This window comes from Mus pahari, chromosome 10 (assembly GCF_900095145.1).
Source record: "Mus pahari chromosome 10, PAHARI_EIJ_v1.1, whole genome shotgun sequence".
NCBI classification, from domain to species: domain Eukaryota; kingdom Metazoa; phylum Chordata; class Mammalia; order Rodentia; family Muridae; genus Mus; species Mus pahari.
Genome location: NC_034599.1, coordinates 107,702,963 through 107,720,597, shown reverse-complemented (window position 1 = coordinate 107,720,597; position 17,635 = coordinate 107,702,963). Strand labels below are relative to the sequence as shown.

General features: G+C 43.0%; 1 protein-coding gene across 1 annotated transcript in view; it reads right to left on the bottom strand.

The window, feature by feature from the left end:
• Dync1li1 (dynein cytoplasmic 1 light intermediate chain 1) overlaps window positions 1-17,635 on the bottom strand; it is a 39,146-nt gene that overhangs the window by 4,306 nt on the left and 17,205 nt on the right. Inside the window, exons 3-11 of the mRNA XM_021206158.2 lie at window positions 15,068-15,184; window positions 14,187-14,417; window positions 10,807-10,976; window positions 6,942-7,035; window positions 5,384-5,519; window positions 4,907-5,018; window positions 2,601-2,660; window positions 1,089-1,133; window positions 332-452 (exon numbers count right to left, since the gene is read on the bottom strand). Coding sequence (XP_021061817.1) covers window positions 332-452; window positions 1,089-1,133; window positions 2,601-2,660; window positions 4,907-5,018; window positions 5,384-5,519; window positions 6,942-7,035; window positions 10,807-10,976; window positions 14,187-14,417; window positions 15,068-15,184 — 1,086 coding nt within the window. The remainder of the gene's footprint in view (window positions 1-331; window positions 453-1,088; window positions 1,134-2,600; window positions 2,661-4,906; window positions 5,019-5,383; window positions 5,520-6,941; window positions 7,036-10,806; window positions 10,977-14,186; window positions 14,418-15,067; window positions 15,185-17,635) is intronic.

The window sequence follows — 17,635 nt, the reverse complement described above, 5'->3', positions numbered from 1 at the left end:
AGCAGTATGGAAATGTAAGCCAAATAAACCCTTTCCTCCCCAACTTGCTTCTTGGTCATGATGTTTGTGCAGGAATAGAAACCCTGACTAAGACACTAACCTAGACTGACTATCGTAATTACTTTCCCCATTGGTTCCCACAGGAGAAGCTGAGAGCTCTCGGCATGAGCTGTGTACTGAGAAGATGCTGTGCTGTTTACAGCCTGATTGTGAGCTTGCATCTATAAAACAAAGCTTACAGAGTATGAGCAGAGAAGGAAAACATTTAAATGGATTCCAGTGTGTTCATTATAATACGCAGCCCCGATTTCCCCAAGGGACAGAGCTCTACCTTTCATGTTTGGATCAATTTTTTTGGATCCAGCAGGGATGGGGGACACACTGGCAACATTGGATGACACAGATCTGTTTGGTGTTCGAGGGGAGCCTCCAGGGACTCTTGGTGATGCATCCTAGGTAAAAATGGGAAAAGCAAACATAATACACTTTAAAACCCTTATAACATTCAAATGCTCTGACACCACGCCCTCTCCCAACGGGCTTTGCACCACCACTCAACTCACTGGTGAGTGCTGATACTCCTGCTCTCACACTAGAGAACACACAGGCCCAGCCCACTCAGACACCAGTTACTGCACTGGTGGGAAAACAGTGGCGCACTGGGTAATGAGGGAAGCCCTGGGCACAAGCTGGGGAGCCAGAGCTGGTCCGGCTGCCCGATCTCAGGAGGTCATGTCCTCCCAAGTCCTCATGACCCAGCGACAGGATGGCGCTACTATGCAACAGCACTCTTTCTAAGACTGTCCTGAGGGTTTGTGAAAGTACACACATACACACACACACACACAGTGTGTACAGTGACTGCTATAAAATAAACACTGAGGAGGAGAGCTTTACATGATTTCAATCTTCTAAAAAGCAGGAAAGACTCTCTAAAACATCTCACAATTCCAGAAGATCAACTGAAGGAAGTTTATACTGAAGCATGCGTGTGTGTGTGTGTGTGTGTGTGTGTGTGTGTGATTAAGAGAACTGCAACAGCATGTATTGAACATTAATAGTTTCGTCAACGTCTACATAATACTGACCACAGGCCTTCCAGCTGCAGTTGGAGGTTGCTTTGCTAAAAGAGACTGGGGAAAAAAAAAATATAGTTTAGACATTCATAGTCTGCATTACTGTCTTTTTAAAGAAAATATATACAGCTTAACATTTTTTTTTTTTTTCAAGACAGCAGTCAGGAGCACTGCTTGCTCTTCCAGAGGACCTGGGTCGATTCCCAGCACCCATATGGTAGGTACTTCAAACCATCCAAACTCGAGTTCTAGGAGATCTTACAGTCCTCTTCTGACCCCCCTTGGGCACCAGGCACACATATAGTACTCATACATGTATTCAGGCGAACATTCATACACATAAAATAAAATGAATCTAAAAAAAATTGAAATGAATACTTAATTTTAAAATTGAATTAATACTATTCTCTGTATAGCCCTGACTGTCCTGAAACTCACTCTGTAGACCAGGCTGGTTTTGAACTGAAGAGACCCATCTGCCTCTGCCTCCCAAGTATTCAGATTAAAGGAATACACCACCACCACCCAACCACAGCTTTCATATATATGTGTGTGTGTGTGTGTATATATATATATATATATATATATATATATATATATATATATATATATGTATATATATACTTTAGCTTAAAAAGTCACCATGGGAGCTAGAGAAATGGCTCAGTGGTTCAGAGTACTGACTGTTCTTCTAGAGGTCCCGAGTTCAATTCCCAGCAATCACATTGTGGCTCACAACCATCTGTAATGATATCTGATGCCCTCTTCTAGTGTGTCTGATAGCTACAGCGTACTCATATAAATAAGTAAGTAAATCTTTAAAAAAAGTGGAAAACACAACAACAGAGGGCACCTGATTACTTTATAATTAAAAAAAAAAAGTAACCATGGACCAAGCATGGTGATGCACACGTTTAACTCCAGCACCAAAGAGGAAGAAGCAGGTGGATCCCTGTGAGTTCCAAGCCAGCCTGGTCTACATAATGAGTTCCAGGCCAGCTGGAGCTACACAGTGAGACTTTGTGTCAACAAAATAAATTAGGGACTGGAGAGAAGGCTCCATGGTTAGGAGCACTGCTTGCTCTTCCAGAGGACCTGTGTTCAATTCCCAGCACCCATACAGAGCTCACAACCATCGAAACTCAGTTCTAGGAGATCCTACAGCTCTCTTCTGACCATTTTGGGCACCAGGCACACACACATTAAACATTCATACACATAAACTAAATCTAAAATATAACTGATTTAATTTTTTAAAAATTAAAAGTCATCTGTGGCATGATGGTTAAAGGGGTAGAGACATTTTTCCGTGTCTCCTGATGGCCTGAGGACAATACAGGAGCTGTGGCTTACATGCACATTTCACTCTCACTTCAAACACATCAAACATATGCATAATGTAATAAAAATGTAAGTATATGATAGTTATATAAGTACCATAGGGCTTGAAGGCAAATGAAAGCATCTTTGCACACTGAATTCCACTAAGACTACTTCTAATGTAGTAGTCTCACTGCTTCCTACCTGTAGCTTCATCAGAAACACCTGGTCATCTTCTGCCATGATCTCCTTCTCATGCACAAACTGAAAGGAGTAAGATGGATGCCTTGAGTGCACTGAACACATTTGCTAATACCTCCATCACTGATGATGGTATGGCTTAGACTAACAAAAGACACTTCAACAACTAGAACTTCCCCGCTACAGACATAAGAGACACCCTAGTGTGGCTACATGATTCTGTTAGCTTTACGGTGAAAGCTATTTATGATCCCTCTATCAACCCTAGAGCCACAGGACTTTTAGCCACGCCTACTCAATTTGGTATCCAGCAATGGAGTGTTATAAATGAGTTAGGAATATCTCAGTGGGTGAATGCCACATGTCCCTGGTTCCCCGTAAATAAAAACAAAATGTTTTACCAGCTTCATAAGAAGAAACAGCAAGCACCACACAGATGAGTGGTTCACTTCCCCTACAGGGGCTATGAGCCTTTCAAAGGTTAAGTCAGTTTACATCAATCCTCTGTTCCAATTCTACAATCAGTGCTCACCTCACTGCAGCCTAGATAAAGCCCCCAGGTTCTTAACTCAGCCTCTCACCTCCCCGCCTGCCCACCCCTTAGCTCTTGTCTTCTATGGGCTTTCCTTCACTGGAGCACGTACACTTTCATAACACTCTCTTCTTTTTGTGTATGGTATGGGGGGTGAAATCTGGAACCTCACACACTACAAGAGTGTTACCACTAAGTTGCAGCCCGGCTCTGACACTCTCCCTTCCTCTCAGGGTGGCCACTCCTATAAAAGCTGCCCTAGGGGCTGGAGAGATGGCTCAGCAGTTAAGAGCACTGACTGCTTTTCCAAAGGTCCTGAGTTCAATTCCCAGCAACCACATGGTGGCTCACAACCATCTGTAATGGGATCAGATGCCCTCTTCTGGTGTATCTGAAGACAGCAACAGTGTACTCACATAAAATAAATAAATAAATCTTTAAAAAAAAAAAAAAAGCTGCCCTAGGGCCCAGTCTTCTTAGTCTACCTCCACTCCTGCTTATTTCCACAGCTGAAAACTCACTACCACTTGATGGATGAACTATGTATTAGAGCTTGTGTTATTGTTTTAAGATAGGATCTCACTCTGCAGTCCAGGCTGGCTTGGAACTCTTTATGTAGATCAGTCTGACCTCAAACATGCAGCGAGCCTCCCAGCTGTGCTTCCAAAGGGCTGGGGTTATAGGTGTGTGCCAGCAGCCCCAGCTATGGGTCAGCTTATTACTGTACGCACAGCCTCCTCCTTCCTAGCTGACACTTTGTACTTGAACAGTGCTAAGTGCAATGAATGAAAGAAAAGGGCAGCGTAAAGCTTAATCTGGCTGGTGACGAGAGGGGACCGGAGATGGCTCAGCTGTTAAGAATGTGCACGGATCTTGCAAAGGACCCAAGTTTGGTTTCCAACACTAGCGCTGTGGAGCTCACACCTCCCTGTAACTCAGCTCCAGAGATCCAGTGCCCTCTCCTGAGCTCTGTAGGCCACTGTGCTCCTGTGTACATACACAACACCAACACACAAGCCTACACAAACAAAAAGGGAGGGCAACATTGTTGTATGGTTTCCTCTTTTTGAAGTGTGTATTTCTTTTACTAGATAGCTAAGCAAACTAGCATGCTGACTGACTTGTAACTGAGCTAGCTTTCCTCACCACTGACAACCCGCACACAGAAGACAGATGCCTACAGTGTAAACACTTCATTCAGTTCAACAAGGCTCACCATATCTACTACATCAGGATTATTCTTTCTGAAAATGCTGGGCTACGTCTCTGAGAAGGATTACATGTAAATACTCATGTTACTTTCAGAAACAGCTATGTCTGTATTTATCTACTCAACATTATGTATATACAGCTTAATACAAAGTCATGATACACACGTTTAACAGCCATAAAACCTTAGTCAAGACTAAAGCAAAATGAGAATGTTTTAGATAGCTATGAGCCAATATAGGTGACCAGCGACTATGGTCAAGATCCACAATAAGGCCCGATGGTAGAGAGGATCTTGTGGTAATGCTTTCTTGCTCTGGGAAAAGCTGTAGTCTCTGAAGTCCATAGCTTCCATCCACTCTAACTGCTCAAGACCTCCATGCTCACTCATGCCACCCTGTGGTTTCCAAAGATAAACATGCAAGGCCCAAGGCTGGCGACAGGAGTATGTGTGAGCCACTAAGCAACTCCTCTGAGCAATGGAGAACATCTTCTCCCTGTGCCCTTAACATCACAGGCCGCCCCCTCTCAGCTTCAGCCTAGACAGTAAGGCCAGTTTAAGACTTACCTTTCGGACAGGAGGTTTGGTTATGATGTCTTCAAAATTATCTTCTACTTTCAAAGTCTGAAAATTTTCATGTAATATTCCTATTTTCTTATCATTATCCCAACCTGCTGGGCTGGAGAGAAATGCACATAAAACTATCAGACATTTACACCATCACTTTTTCATTTAACCCATAGATCATTTTTGGGGAGTTGAGGGAGCACAGCACTAGGGATAGCGCTTAGGGCTCTGTGCATGCTGTGGGGTGTTCTACCACTGAGGTACAGCCCCAGAGATCCAATACATGTTAGCAAGGGAAGCACTCTACCAGCCCCCTCCCAGAAAGAATGTAAAACCCACAATCCCTATTTGGTCATCATTTACTGTAACAGCTGAGCGACAAACTATCCCCATGACCCAGGCGTCCAGTGCCATCTCAAGGGCGAACGCAGACACTGAGCAACAGTGCAGGATGAACTGCACGTTGAGCACACTTACATAAACACTGCATCCTTTTCCACCACCACCGCAGGAATCTTGTATGGGAACCCGTACAGCTTCTGGACGATGTATTTATAAACTAAGTCTATGTTCTTGTTCTCTTTTACTGAAGTGTAAATCAGCGCTGCACCATCTAACCATCTCATTCAGGAAAACTATGAAATTCATAAAGGCACCAGAGACCACATTTTCAGCATAATGAGTATATATATCCACACAGTGCTTAGGAGGAAGCGTCCAGGCTATCTAATGTGATGATACAGTTAGCAAGAAGTTCTGAATTACCCAGCACTCGGCAAGGAGAAGCAGAGGTCACAAGTTCAACGCCAACTTCAGCTAGACAGAGTTTGAGGCTAGTCTGTGTACATGTGATCCTGTCTCCAAAAAAGACTCTCAGCCAGGCAGTGGTGGCACTGCCTTTAGTCCCAGCACGTGGGAGGCAGAGACAGATGGATCTCTTGAGTTTGAGACCAACCTGGTCTACAGAGCAAGTTCCAGAACAGCCAGGGCCACACAAAGAAACCCTGTCTTGAAAAATGAAGTAATAGTAATTTAAAAGGGGCCTCCTGTGTCAATCTCGAAGTGTTTAGCTTACAGGTTATGCCCTGCAAAAGGCCATCTCCAGTGAGTGACAAACGCCCTCCAACATGGTCACACCATCTAACCCTCATGCAGCAACATGCCCAACTGGGAACCAAGAGTTCAAACACACAAGTTTGTGGGACAGGTTCATTCAAAACATCACAACCTGATAATCATTTTTCTTAAGCACGATTCTTTAAACATGGCAAATTAATATTAATATTTAAATCCTTGCCCTCACACTGTAACAGAGCAGGCAAGAGCCATTACTCGTACCCCTCCTCGCAATCTTCTCCCCAAGTGTTTAGTGACCCATCCCTTAGTGTGCTACTATAAACAAAAAGAGGCTCCTGTAATGCCTCTCTTCTCTTCAGCTCATATGAACTGACTTCAAAACAGCAATGTGTCTGTTTTAAAAAAAAATGTAGATGCTAACCCAGATGGCTTTCAAAAGGGAGATGTCCACTCTGAAAAGGTCCTACCCAGAGCTCAGTGTAGAGGTGCAGCCTAGACTCCCAATCCTTGGAGGCTGAAACAGGAGGTTCTAGGCTAGACTAAGCTACATGGTCTGTCTCAAAAGAAAACACACACACACCAAAACTCCAGAGAAAAACAAGCAGCCTCCACTCAGTCTGGGGGGGTCTCTTGCTCATTCTCTCACTGGATGCCTTGTGTCTCCCATAAAAGTCTTTTGTACCCCTGAGTCCTTCTCCCAAAGTGAAGGTTTGAGAGAGAAAATCTCTTCAGAACTGGAATTGAATAAATCTGTTTTCTCCCATTTACCCCCATCTCCATCTCCCATGTTTCCAAAAGAGCAGAGGGAGAACAGAACAAACCTAAGATTCTAGTAACGACACTTCAGAATGCCACACGTGAGTGACCTGGCAAACGGGAGAGGTAGAATCATGTTCACAGAATTTCTTTAAGTCCATCATAACTGTTTTGCTCGGTAGGGCACTCCATGAAAGGATACACTGTAAACAGAACTTGCGGATGTGAGACTGGATAAAATCGAAGTGTTCATCTCTGTAGTCATGCTCTTTCTCCAATACACTAATGGCATCACACTGTGGAGATAAAGCAGTCATTGGATGGCATTACAACAGCTTGAATTTAAACACTGAAGTCCAATAGGACGATGTAAACAACCAAACACTTCAGCCGACAGCAGAACATAACAAGTCACAGGTACACTGTGCCAACAGACGAGCAGGACCTGCGATATCAACAGACATCCTTGACAGTGCTGGCCTCCTAACCCATGCCAGCTCTACGGAACATGGTGGAATTCTCCCTTCCACCTGGCCCCACCATGACAGTGTGAGGCTGGCTGCCAGAGGCTCCACGGGCCCTGCTGCAGAGACACACTAAGGACAATGCAGTGTTCAAACATGATGACATCCATGTAATTTTCGCTGCAACCCTTCCAAACTGAAGATACAGAATATAAAAAGACAAGCATTAGCCGGGCAGTGGTGGTGCACGCCTTTAATCCCAGAACTTGGGAGGCAGAGGCAGGCAGATTTCTGAGTTCGAGGCCAGCCTGGTCTACAGAGTGAGTTCCAGAACAGCCAGGGCTGTGCAGAGAAACGCTGTCTCGAAAAAACAAAAACAAAAACAAACAAAAGATAAGCATTTAAACTGTTAATTATTCTATGCAACAGTAGATTGGGGTCAAATGCCAGATACAGATTTGTCATACACACATTATAGAACAGACTTCCTATATAAGCATGAACATCTGCTTGCCCATTTTATAAAACACTGAGCAATATCTCAATGATTAAAGACACTTCATTGTACTGCTGACTGACTGGGACTATTTGGTAAGGTATGGCAGTTTACTAGAGCTCTTAACCTCAATAAGGGGCTGAGGATGTAGCTCAGCGGTAAAGTACGTGTGAGCTCCTGAGTTTAATTCCCAGCATCCTCTCACTCCATAGAAAGGGGTAACTGAGCTCGGCTTGCTGGGCACTGTAGCTCATAGAATCTTAAGACACCATCTACTGTATAAGTGCTAGAAAACTGCAGGGAACATGTAGGGAAAGAAAACAAAACAAAAAGTATTAGAGCCCCAAGAATGTGTGTCCTCAAAGGGACAGCAGTGTGACAACGACATCAGTTTAAAGAACGACAGTGGTGAAGTGGCTCGGTGGCTGGCATCTGCCAGGAAGTCTGACATGCTGCATTCTATCCCAGGTCCTAAAGAGTGAAGGGAGAGGCCCACTGCCCACAAACTGTCCTCTGACTTCCACACTTCCATAGAAAAGCTCACACATGCGCAAAATACATGTGATCACCACCACCACCACCACTGCCACCACCACCTTTTAAGACTGAACGGGACCCAGGGAGACTGGTTTTGGCTGTGAGGTCCAGATAGTAATTTCAGTTAACTCTCCTCCCCACCCCATGGACAGGGTTTCTCTGAGGAGCCCTGTTTGTTTTAGAACTCACTGTGTAGACCAGGCTGGCCTTGAACTCACAGCCTGCCTCTGTCTTCTGCATACTGGGTTTAAAAGCATACACCATCAAATTTTATTAATCTATGATTCATTTGTTAAAGACTTGGGTCCCCTTAGACTGAATGCTTTTCCTTTAAAGACAGAATTGTTTTTTATAAACCAAGTTGTGGTTTTAAAACCCTGACAAACTTGCTGATAAGCAGCTGTGGAAGAGCACACAGATCCCAGGTATGTGAAATTCTACAGAAAAGACCTCACTCGCATCCCACCACTGCAAAGCAGATACCAAGTTCTCACTTGTTTAAAAACTTCCACTCCACACCTTAGTTACTGATAATTTGTAAAATTTAAAACTTAAGCCATGTCTTTAGTTTTTTCTTTTTATCATTTTTACCCTAAAAATGAAAAACTTTTGACCCTTCATCTCATTATATGCACCTTTTGAACAGTATAAAATCCAAGAATAATTTTAGGCCTTTAGGGTTACATTAGTTCTAGGAGTGCAGCTCAAGGCAGAACATCTACCTAGCACACCCAAGGCCCTGTCTCAGGGGAATGGAATAGAACAGTTACTGTCCTGAAACTTTCTCAGCTACTCCACGGTGGACTAAAAATACATTACTTAGTACCCAAGGGAAAGAAAATGGGCTTTGGCAGGTAAATCAGGCCTTAAAAGAATTATCTTTTCATTATAAAATATATTCAGTAAAAGAATAAGCTAAGAGAAATTTCTGTGTATTTTATAGCTATGAGGTAAGGTCTGGCTATGTAACAGGCTGGTCTGGAGCCCATGAGCTTGCTGATTCCTGAGAGCTGGGACTCGGCTATGCACTACCATGTCCGTAAGTCAACAGGTTTTTGAAAACAGTGATTCTGTCAGCACCTTTTAATAAATACACAAATAACAAGTTGATATCAATATTACATAAAGGGTGATACAAGGAGTTTAAAAGTCAGCTGTGGACTATGAACACAGTGTTACCCAAAATGCTTGCCTAGCATACGCAATGCTCTAGGCTCAGTCCTATCCTGGGCTACAAGAGTGGGAAAGGGCTGCATTCACCTGAAAATGTTCTTTTTTTTTGTTTTGTAGACTAGGCTGGCCTCAAACTCAAAAATCTGCCTGCTTCTGTCTCCCAAATGCTGGGATTAAAGGCATGCGCCACCACTGCCCGGCTTGAAAATACTCTTATCTCTTATAACATGAAGAAATTAGTACAAGGAGAAAGAGACAGCTCAACAGTTAAGAGCACTGTCTGCTACTGTTTCAGAGGTACTAAGTTCAATTCTCAACAACCACATGTTGGCTCACAACCATCTATACTGGGATCTGATGCCCCCTTCTGGCATGCAGACATATACACAGATACAGCTCATGGGTACATTAAATAAATAAATAAGAAAATAATTTCCAGCTTTAAAATAAAAAGTATAATAAGCTGGTGGCGGTGATGGTGAGTGCCTTTAATCGCAGCACTGAGGAAGCAGAGGGATTCAGGGAGACTACACAGAGAAACCCTGCCTCAAAAAACAAAACAAAACAAAAAGGATAAAAAAAGAAAAAGAAACTAGTATAATAAAAGGTAATGCTGAAAAGCCTTTCATTTAAGTTGCACACAGCGGTGACACATGTTTAATCACAGCACTGGAAACAGGAAGCAGAGCTCCTGGCTAGCCTCTGTGGGCTGGAGAGATGCGGCAGCAGGGAAGAGCACTGACTGCTCTCAGAAGATCCCAGTGCACCCACATGGTGGCTCACAATCATCTAAAACTCCAGTTCCAGGAGACCTGACACAGCTCTGGCCTCTGATGCACATGGTGCACAGGCAGACAGGCAAGCAAAACACCATACACAGAAGAAATAACAAACTATAATAACAAGCCAGCTATCTGATCGCCTGTAATGGTTTCTAAGGAACTAGCGATATAGTGAGATCTAACTGAAACTCTGAAGATGAAGTGCAACCACGAACAATGTATTCGAAACGCTATTTTCTCTCATAGAAACTGTTTCAGACCACAAACACTTCAGTGTGGTAGTGCATACTTATGGTTCTATCATCCAGAGGCCAGGGCATGAGCAAAGTGAGTAAGACGATTGCCCGTGAGCCGGGAGTGGTGGCACACACCTTTAATCCCAGCACTTGGCGAATTTCTGAGTTCGAGGCCAGCCTGGTCTACAGAGTGAGTTCCAGGACAGCCAGGGCTACACAGAGAAACCCTGTCTCATAAAAAACAAACAAAAAAATAAATAAATAAATAAAAGATGATTGCCCGTGAACACAAGACCCTGTCTCAAAAGAAAACAAGACATCTAGAAAAAACTAACACCCCCAAAATCAAGACAGTTGCAAGGTCAGGAAGCAAACTAACCTTTGTACAGACTACGAGCACTGGTAGGCCCAGGTTGTGTGTGAGTGTGTCCGCACCCAGGGGCAGGACAACACTGTCATCTCTGTCCTCCTGTGCACCGGTGGTTCTCCGCTGAGGGGAAGCTGGGAAGTCTTCCCCAGGCTCCACGTACTCTTGGAAGTCTCTAATCACTGGGAGTCAAAGGAAACAGAGTTTAGAAATGGGACTATGCGAGCCTTCTTTATCTCCGCCACAATTTAAATTTATTTTTTTTCTGGGCTTAGAAACCATCTTACATAGGAAAAGAAACAAAAAATGACTTTAGAAATGCTACATATACAAAAGAAAAGTATACAACGACAGGGTACACATTACTGATTGTATAGATAATTCCACACTGATGGCTCTACACAGTAGGGTTCGGAATAGGGTTAGTTAGTTATATAGGACCTTGGCAGCCAGAGAGATGGCTCAGTGGTAAAGGTCCCCGCTGTCAAGCCTGATGACTGAGTTTCATACCTGGGACCCACAAAACAGAGGGAGAGAACCAACTCCTGCAAATGTTCTCTGACCTCCACATGTAATTGCACCTGAATCCACACACACAAGTAAAAAATATGATTTATTGTGTCAAGTGTGTATCCTGTATACACTCTTCACATGTGTGTACTGCATTCACGCACACACACACACACACACACACACACACACACACACAGCCTGCAGCTTTGGCCCTCTGTCTTCTTTAAAGGAAGGAATTACATAAAACTAAACATGGAAGAAAAAGAATCCACAACTTAAGGATTATTTCCACAGGACCTGGGTTCAATTCCCAGCACCCACATGGTGTCTAACAATCATCTGTAACTCCAGTTCTAGGGAACCTGATGCTCTCTTCTGGTCTCCGTGGGCATTAAATATTCATAGTGCACAGACAGACATTTATGCAAAACACCCATAAACATAAATAAAATAAATAAAACCTAGTGCTACCTGAGCACGAGAGACTGCACCTGAATCCCTAGCATGACCCGAGACAGGAGTAATTCAGACTGTCCTTAAATCCTCCTGCTTCAGCCTACAGAGAGCTGAGGTTATAGGCAAGAGCCACCACACTCTGCTGGTGACTTCTTTCTCTTATGAGCGGTTCTCCCTATGTAGTTCAGGCTAGCCTGGAATTCACCTCGCTTAGCCTCCTGAGTATTGGGACTGGAGGTGAGCTAGCATGCTCTGTGTGAACACAGATCCTAATCAGGTCTGTCCACAACTCCTTGCTGGTTAGGAGTTTCTGCCAGGAGCTGGAAAAGTACTTGTTGGCAAGCACAAGAACCCGAGTTCACATCTCCACCACGCACATAAGAGCTAGGCCCTGTAGTAAGTACCGTAATCCAAGCACTGCTGATGCAGAGAAAACCAGATGTCTGTAGCTCACCAGCCAGCTACAGCTGAATTATGTGAGCTCCAGGTTCAGTGAGAGACCCTGTCTCAAAATACAAGGCGGATAGGCTGGGAAGATGGCTAGGCTCTTGGCAGAATTTGGTTCTCAGCACCATGGGCAGCTCACACTGGTATAATGTAGACGTTCAGTCTTTCTTCCTTACAGCTACATGCTCCCAGAAATAAGACTGAGACTGAAATGCATTTATGAATATCTCGGCCATATAGCTAGGTTCTTCTCTGACTAGATCATAATTTAAAATAACCTGTTTATTCGAATCCACTTTCTGCCATGTGGCTTGTTATCTGTGCTCAGATACCATGTGTCTGTCTTGTCATATCTTCCTGAGTGGACATTCTTTGTTCTATCTTGAGTTCAGCTATCTGCTGATTTATTTCCATCTCATCTCATTCAGAGGCAAATTTTTCTTGTCTCTCACTATTTCCCAGACTTCTTTCTCTTCCTGCTAGTGACCGAGCCCGTATTTCCAGACTCAGCGCATTGCCCATTGGTTTTTTTTTTTTTTTTCTTTTTTGACACATGGTGCTTATAAGAGATTCCTTCCAACAGGGTGTGGTGGCACACGCCTTTAATCCCAGCACTTGGGAGGCAGAGGCAGGCGAATTTCTGAGTTCGAGGCCAGTCTGGTCTAAAGAGTGAGTTCCGGGCTGGTGAGATGGCTCAGTGGGTAAGAGCACCCGATTGCTCTTCTGAAGGTCTGGAGTTCAAACCCTGTCTTGAAAAACAAACAAACAAACAAAAAAAAAAAAAAAAAAAAAAAAAGAGAGAGAGATTCTTTCTCTACAGTGTAACTCTAGCTCCAGGAATCCAAAGTTCTCTTCTGGACTCTGTAAGTTCCTACACTCACACGTGAACACTTCTTACACTATACACACAACATTTAAAATAAAGAGGTCAACAGGTGGTGGGTGTATGCCTTTGATCCCAGCACTCAGGAGGCAGAGACAGGTGGATCACTATGAGTTCGAGGCCAGTCTGGTCTACAGAGTGAGTTCCAGGACAACCAAGGCTACACAGAAAAACTGTCTTGAAAAACCAAAATAAATAAGTCGATCAATCAATCAATCAATTAATTAATTAATGGGATCTATATGGGCACATCCACACAAACTCATACATAACAGACACAAGAGTGTAAACTGGAATCACACATGACTCTAATACAAGCACAGACTGGGGGTACTGGAGAGAAAAACCACCCCACAGACAGTGATCATCAGTGACAGGAAACTATAGATTAAAATCTTTTAAGTCGGTCAGGTGTGGTGGCACATCTATAATCTCCTCATGGAGGGAGGGGGAAAGAATTGAGTCCAGCCTAAGGTACAAAGGGAGACATTGTTCCAAAAACAAACAAATAAAGAGACATATACATAACATAAAATTTCATATGCAACACACACAAGAGTGTGAAGCAGAGCATACAGCAATGGCTCTAGCACAAGCATGGACTGAGGGGAAGAGAGGAAATGATGGCACAGGCAAAGTCACCCATACTCTAATGAACTCTGTAAATACCAACTTAACATCTTTTTATTATGTTAATATCTTTTCATACACATTTCACATTAAAGTTAATAAGCTAACAGTCACAAATATGCTGGAAATGATGAACTGAAGGCAGGCTCACATTTTTACAAGTAAAAATGACCTTCAAAATGAAGACACATAGTCATTTGACAAGAGTAAAACATACTTCTACCAAAGAATTTACCATTATGTATATTAAATAATAAACCTCTATAAATCATTCAAATTAAATTTCAAAATGGTAGTCATATTGTATTTCCTTCACTGAATCTTGTTTGTAGAGAAAACAATTGAAATGGCTTTTATAGTCAGCTAAGATATCTCAATGGAAGCCCACATTAGCATGTCTGGTTTTTATAGCCTGCTAAGATATTTCAATGGGAGCCTACATTAGCATTTTCTGGCCACTCACACTTCTGCTCCATTTCCTTCATCTCTTCAGGGGGGATTTTCAGCTTGTCGACATGTTCTCTCACCACACTTGCCCATTTCTGTAAGGAATCCAAAGCAGTCCAAGGCTTTGACATATCAACAACCAACATGACCAGAGTGTCCCTCAGAGAAAGGGCATCCAGAGAGAACTTGAGTAGCCCTTTGTGGTAAAGATCTCCATCTAAGATCCATACATTACATCTTGTTTGATCTACAAAAAAACAAACAAACAGACAAACAAAACAAAAGAATCCACAGTTTCTTTTAACAGCACTATTAAGTCATTTAATTATACACAGGAGATGTCTGTTGGCATTGATGAAGGTTTACTCTTTGGGTCAAGTGTGACTGTTCAGAAAGGCTTGACATGATGTAACAGGCAGCTACAGGATGAGAGCCTCCTTCCTTTTTCCTGCTCCTTAATCAAGGCCAAAACAGTAAATATCATGTTTATATTTTACCATCAACAGACAAAGCTGTACATACTCAGAAAGGAGTATGGATGAAAACAGGGCTGAGCAAGTGAGAGCAACTGTGGGGACAATTACAATTACAGAAGGAAATGAGGAAAGGGGGGAGGAACGGTGGACAAAACAATCACCAAACTAAGGAAAGGGAACTTCAAAACTCAGATTGTTTTTTAAGGCTGGCAGGAAGGCTAACATGCCACATGTAAATACACTAACAGTTTAAAACTGTACTATCTGAAACTCAACTTCACACCAACAGAACACAATAGTTGTCTATACCTAACTATTCACTGACCCAAGTGACATTCTAGAACTCCCACTGAGCGATGACAAATTGGACAAAACCAAACTATGGTGGGGACCAGCAGAGTCCCTCTGAGTTGACACTCACCATCCCTGTCTTCGTCGTGCACATTTAAGTACAGATACTCCAGTCCTCTTCCCTTCTTGTACTCCTCTATGCCCTGAATTCTTCTTATGAGGCTTGTTTTCCCAGCTCCGTCTTCACCTAGATATATACATTTTTAAAAAGGGCAGTTTTAATTGTAGTGTGGACCAGGGACACTTCGTAGCCCCATGTGAAGGCCACCTCACTGGCGTCAGCTACAGCAGTAATCCAACAGAAGACTGCCAGGCAGCTGCACCATGGAGGACACAGACTCCATAGCAGACTCCCTTCTCCCAGTGCTGCTGCTGCCTTGATAAAGCTTGTCCATCCTGCTCTAAATGCTGTCTTCCATGGGACAGAGTGACAAAGTCAGATGCCACAGCTTCAGGAAGTGCCACACTTACAGCAGCCTAGATTAGTCTGTAAGGTGTGAAGGGCTCCCTCTAAGCCTTCAGTCTGAAGAATTTCAGTTATATACAGATACTTTTGTTTGCGTAAAGGCTAGTGTAGAGGCAGGCTTATAAAGTATACCAAAATCTCAGCAGGCAAGGATAATAACAGAGCCACCAACCTCTTTTTGAGTTTTAAAAAAATATTTACTTTAAATATTATGTGAATGAATTGAGGGTAGTGCTCATGAGTTCAGGTGTCTGGGGGGCCAGAGAATCTGACTTCTCTGGACATGGAGTTACACATTGCTGTGAGCCACCCAACATGGGTACTGGGAACCAAACCCAGATTCCCAGCAAGGGCAGAGGTTCTCTAAATCACTGAGCTCCTTTTCCAGTACTCTCCATCTTTTCTTTTTGAGAAAAGGTCTCACTGTGTAGCTCAGGTTGGTTTCTAACTTAAAATCTGTCCTTGGCAGGGACTACGAGAATGCTACCACTCCTGACCTGGGAACAACTCCCAATGGCCTGATCTGAGTCATGCCTACACTGCGGAGGGTATATGGCTTACTGGACTGATCAGGACAGGGAACTGAGGTCCTCAGCAGAGCCATTACTGACCGTGAGACACAAGGTTGGGAGAACAGACAAGGGACAGTAAGTTGGGCAAGAAAAAAGGACTATGGAACAGACAAAAGTAAGAAATAGCCTTAAAAATATTACTGTTAGGGAAGTGTATGATTTAAACTTGGCAGATAAGGAAAGTCTAAGAACTGGGATGTAACTTAGTGGGCAGTCTTGCCTAACATGCACAAAGCCCTGAGTTCCCTTCCAGCACAAAATAAACTTGGCATGGAGAAGCATGTCTGCAATCCGGTACTTAGTAAGTAGAGGCAGAAGGTACAGGAGTTCAAAGTCACCCTCAGCTACAAATTAAGTCTGAAACCAACATAGACTACAAGAGACCTCTCCTCAATAGTTTTCTACATCATATTTGTATTTTATGTGTTTGTGTGTATGTGAGTACTTTGCCTGCACATATGTCTGTGCACAAAATGCAGGCTTAGTGCCAGTGGAAATGGTCCATGCCTAGAGCCAGTGGAGATGAAAGGTGTTTTTTGGTTAATGCTCCCTCTTTATTAGATGACTCTAGCTTGTATCAAGCTGAGGGGAAAAAAAACCTAACCTTACCACATACCGGAAGTGGTGGTGCACACCTGCAATCCTAGCACTTAGTAGGATTAGGGATTGAGAGTTTGAGGCTAACCTGGGTTCCATAGCTAATTCACGTCAGGCTATATATACTATAAACCTCAACCTCCTAGTCCCAAAACAGAAGGTACCTCACAGCATTCACTACCATATTTCATAGCGGGATACTAGTTATTTTCACAAATCATTTATTTTTTTAAATCTTTTTTTTTTTAAGATGTATTTATTTTTTATATGCAAGTACACGGTCTCTGTCTTCACACACACCAGAAGAGGGCATCGGATCCCATTACAGATGGCTGTAAACCACCATGTGGTTGTTGGGAATTAAACTCAGGACCTCTGGAAGATCAGTCAGTGCTCTTAACAACTGAGCCATCTCTCCAGCCCACAAATCATTTCTAATAATTCATTATGAGCAATAATAACCATAAGTATGCATCAGAAGTTTGACATTATATATATTCATTCATTCATACATACATACATGCATATGTACATATTAAATTGGATCAGTACATTGAAAGGCATTTGCACTGTTGTTCATCACGGCATTATCTATCCACAATGCCAAGATATGAAATCCAATTCAAGAATCAGAATCAGATTAATGAATAAAGAAAATTCAGTAAAACTAGGCATGGTAGTGCACATCCATAATCCCAGAATTCAGGACTTGGAAGGCAGAAAGATGATGAGTTGGAAAAAGGCATCAACTTTATGAGTTTGAAACCTGCTTAGGCTACATGAGACCCTGCCTCAAAAAAAATAAAAAGAGGGATGGTGGGCTGGTGAGATGGCTCAGTGGGTAAGAGAACCCGACTGCTCTTCCGAAGGTCCGGAGTTCAAATCCCAGCAACCACATGGTAGCTCACAACCATCCGTAACAAGATCTGACACCCTCTTCTGGAGTGTCTGAAGACAGCTACAGTGTACTTACATATAATAAATAAATAAATAAATAAATAAA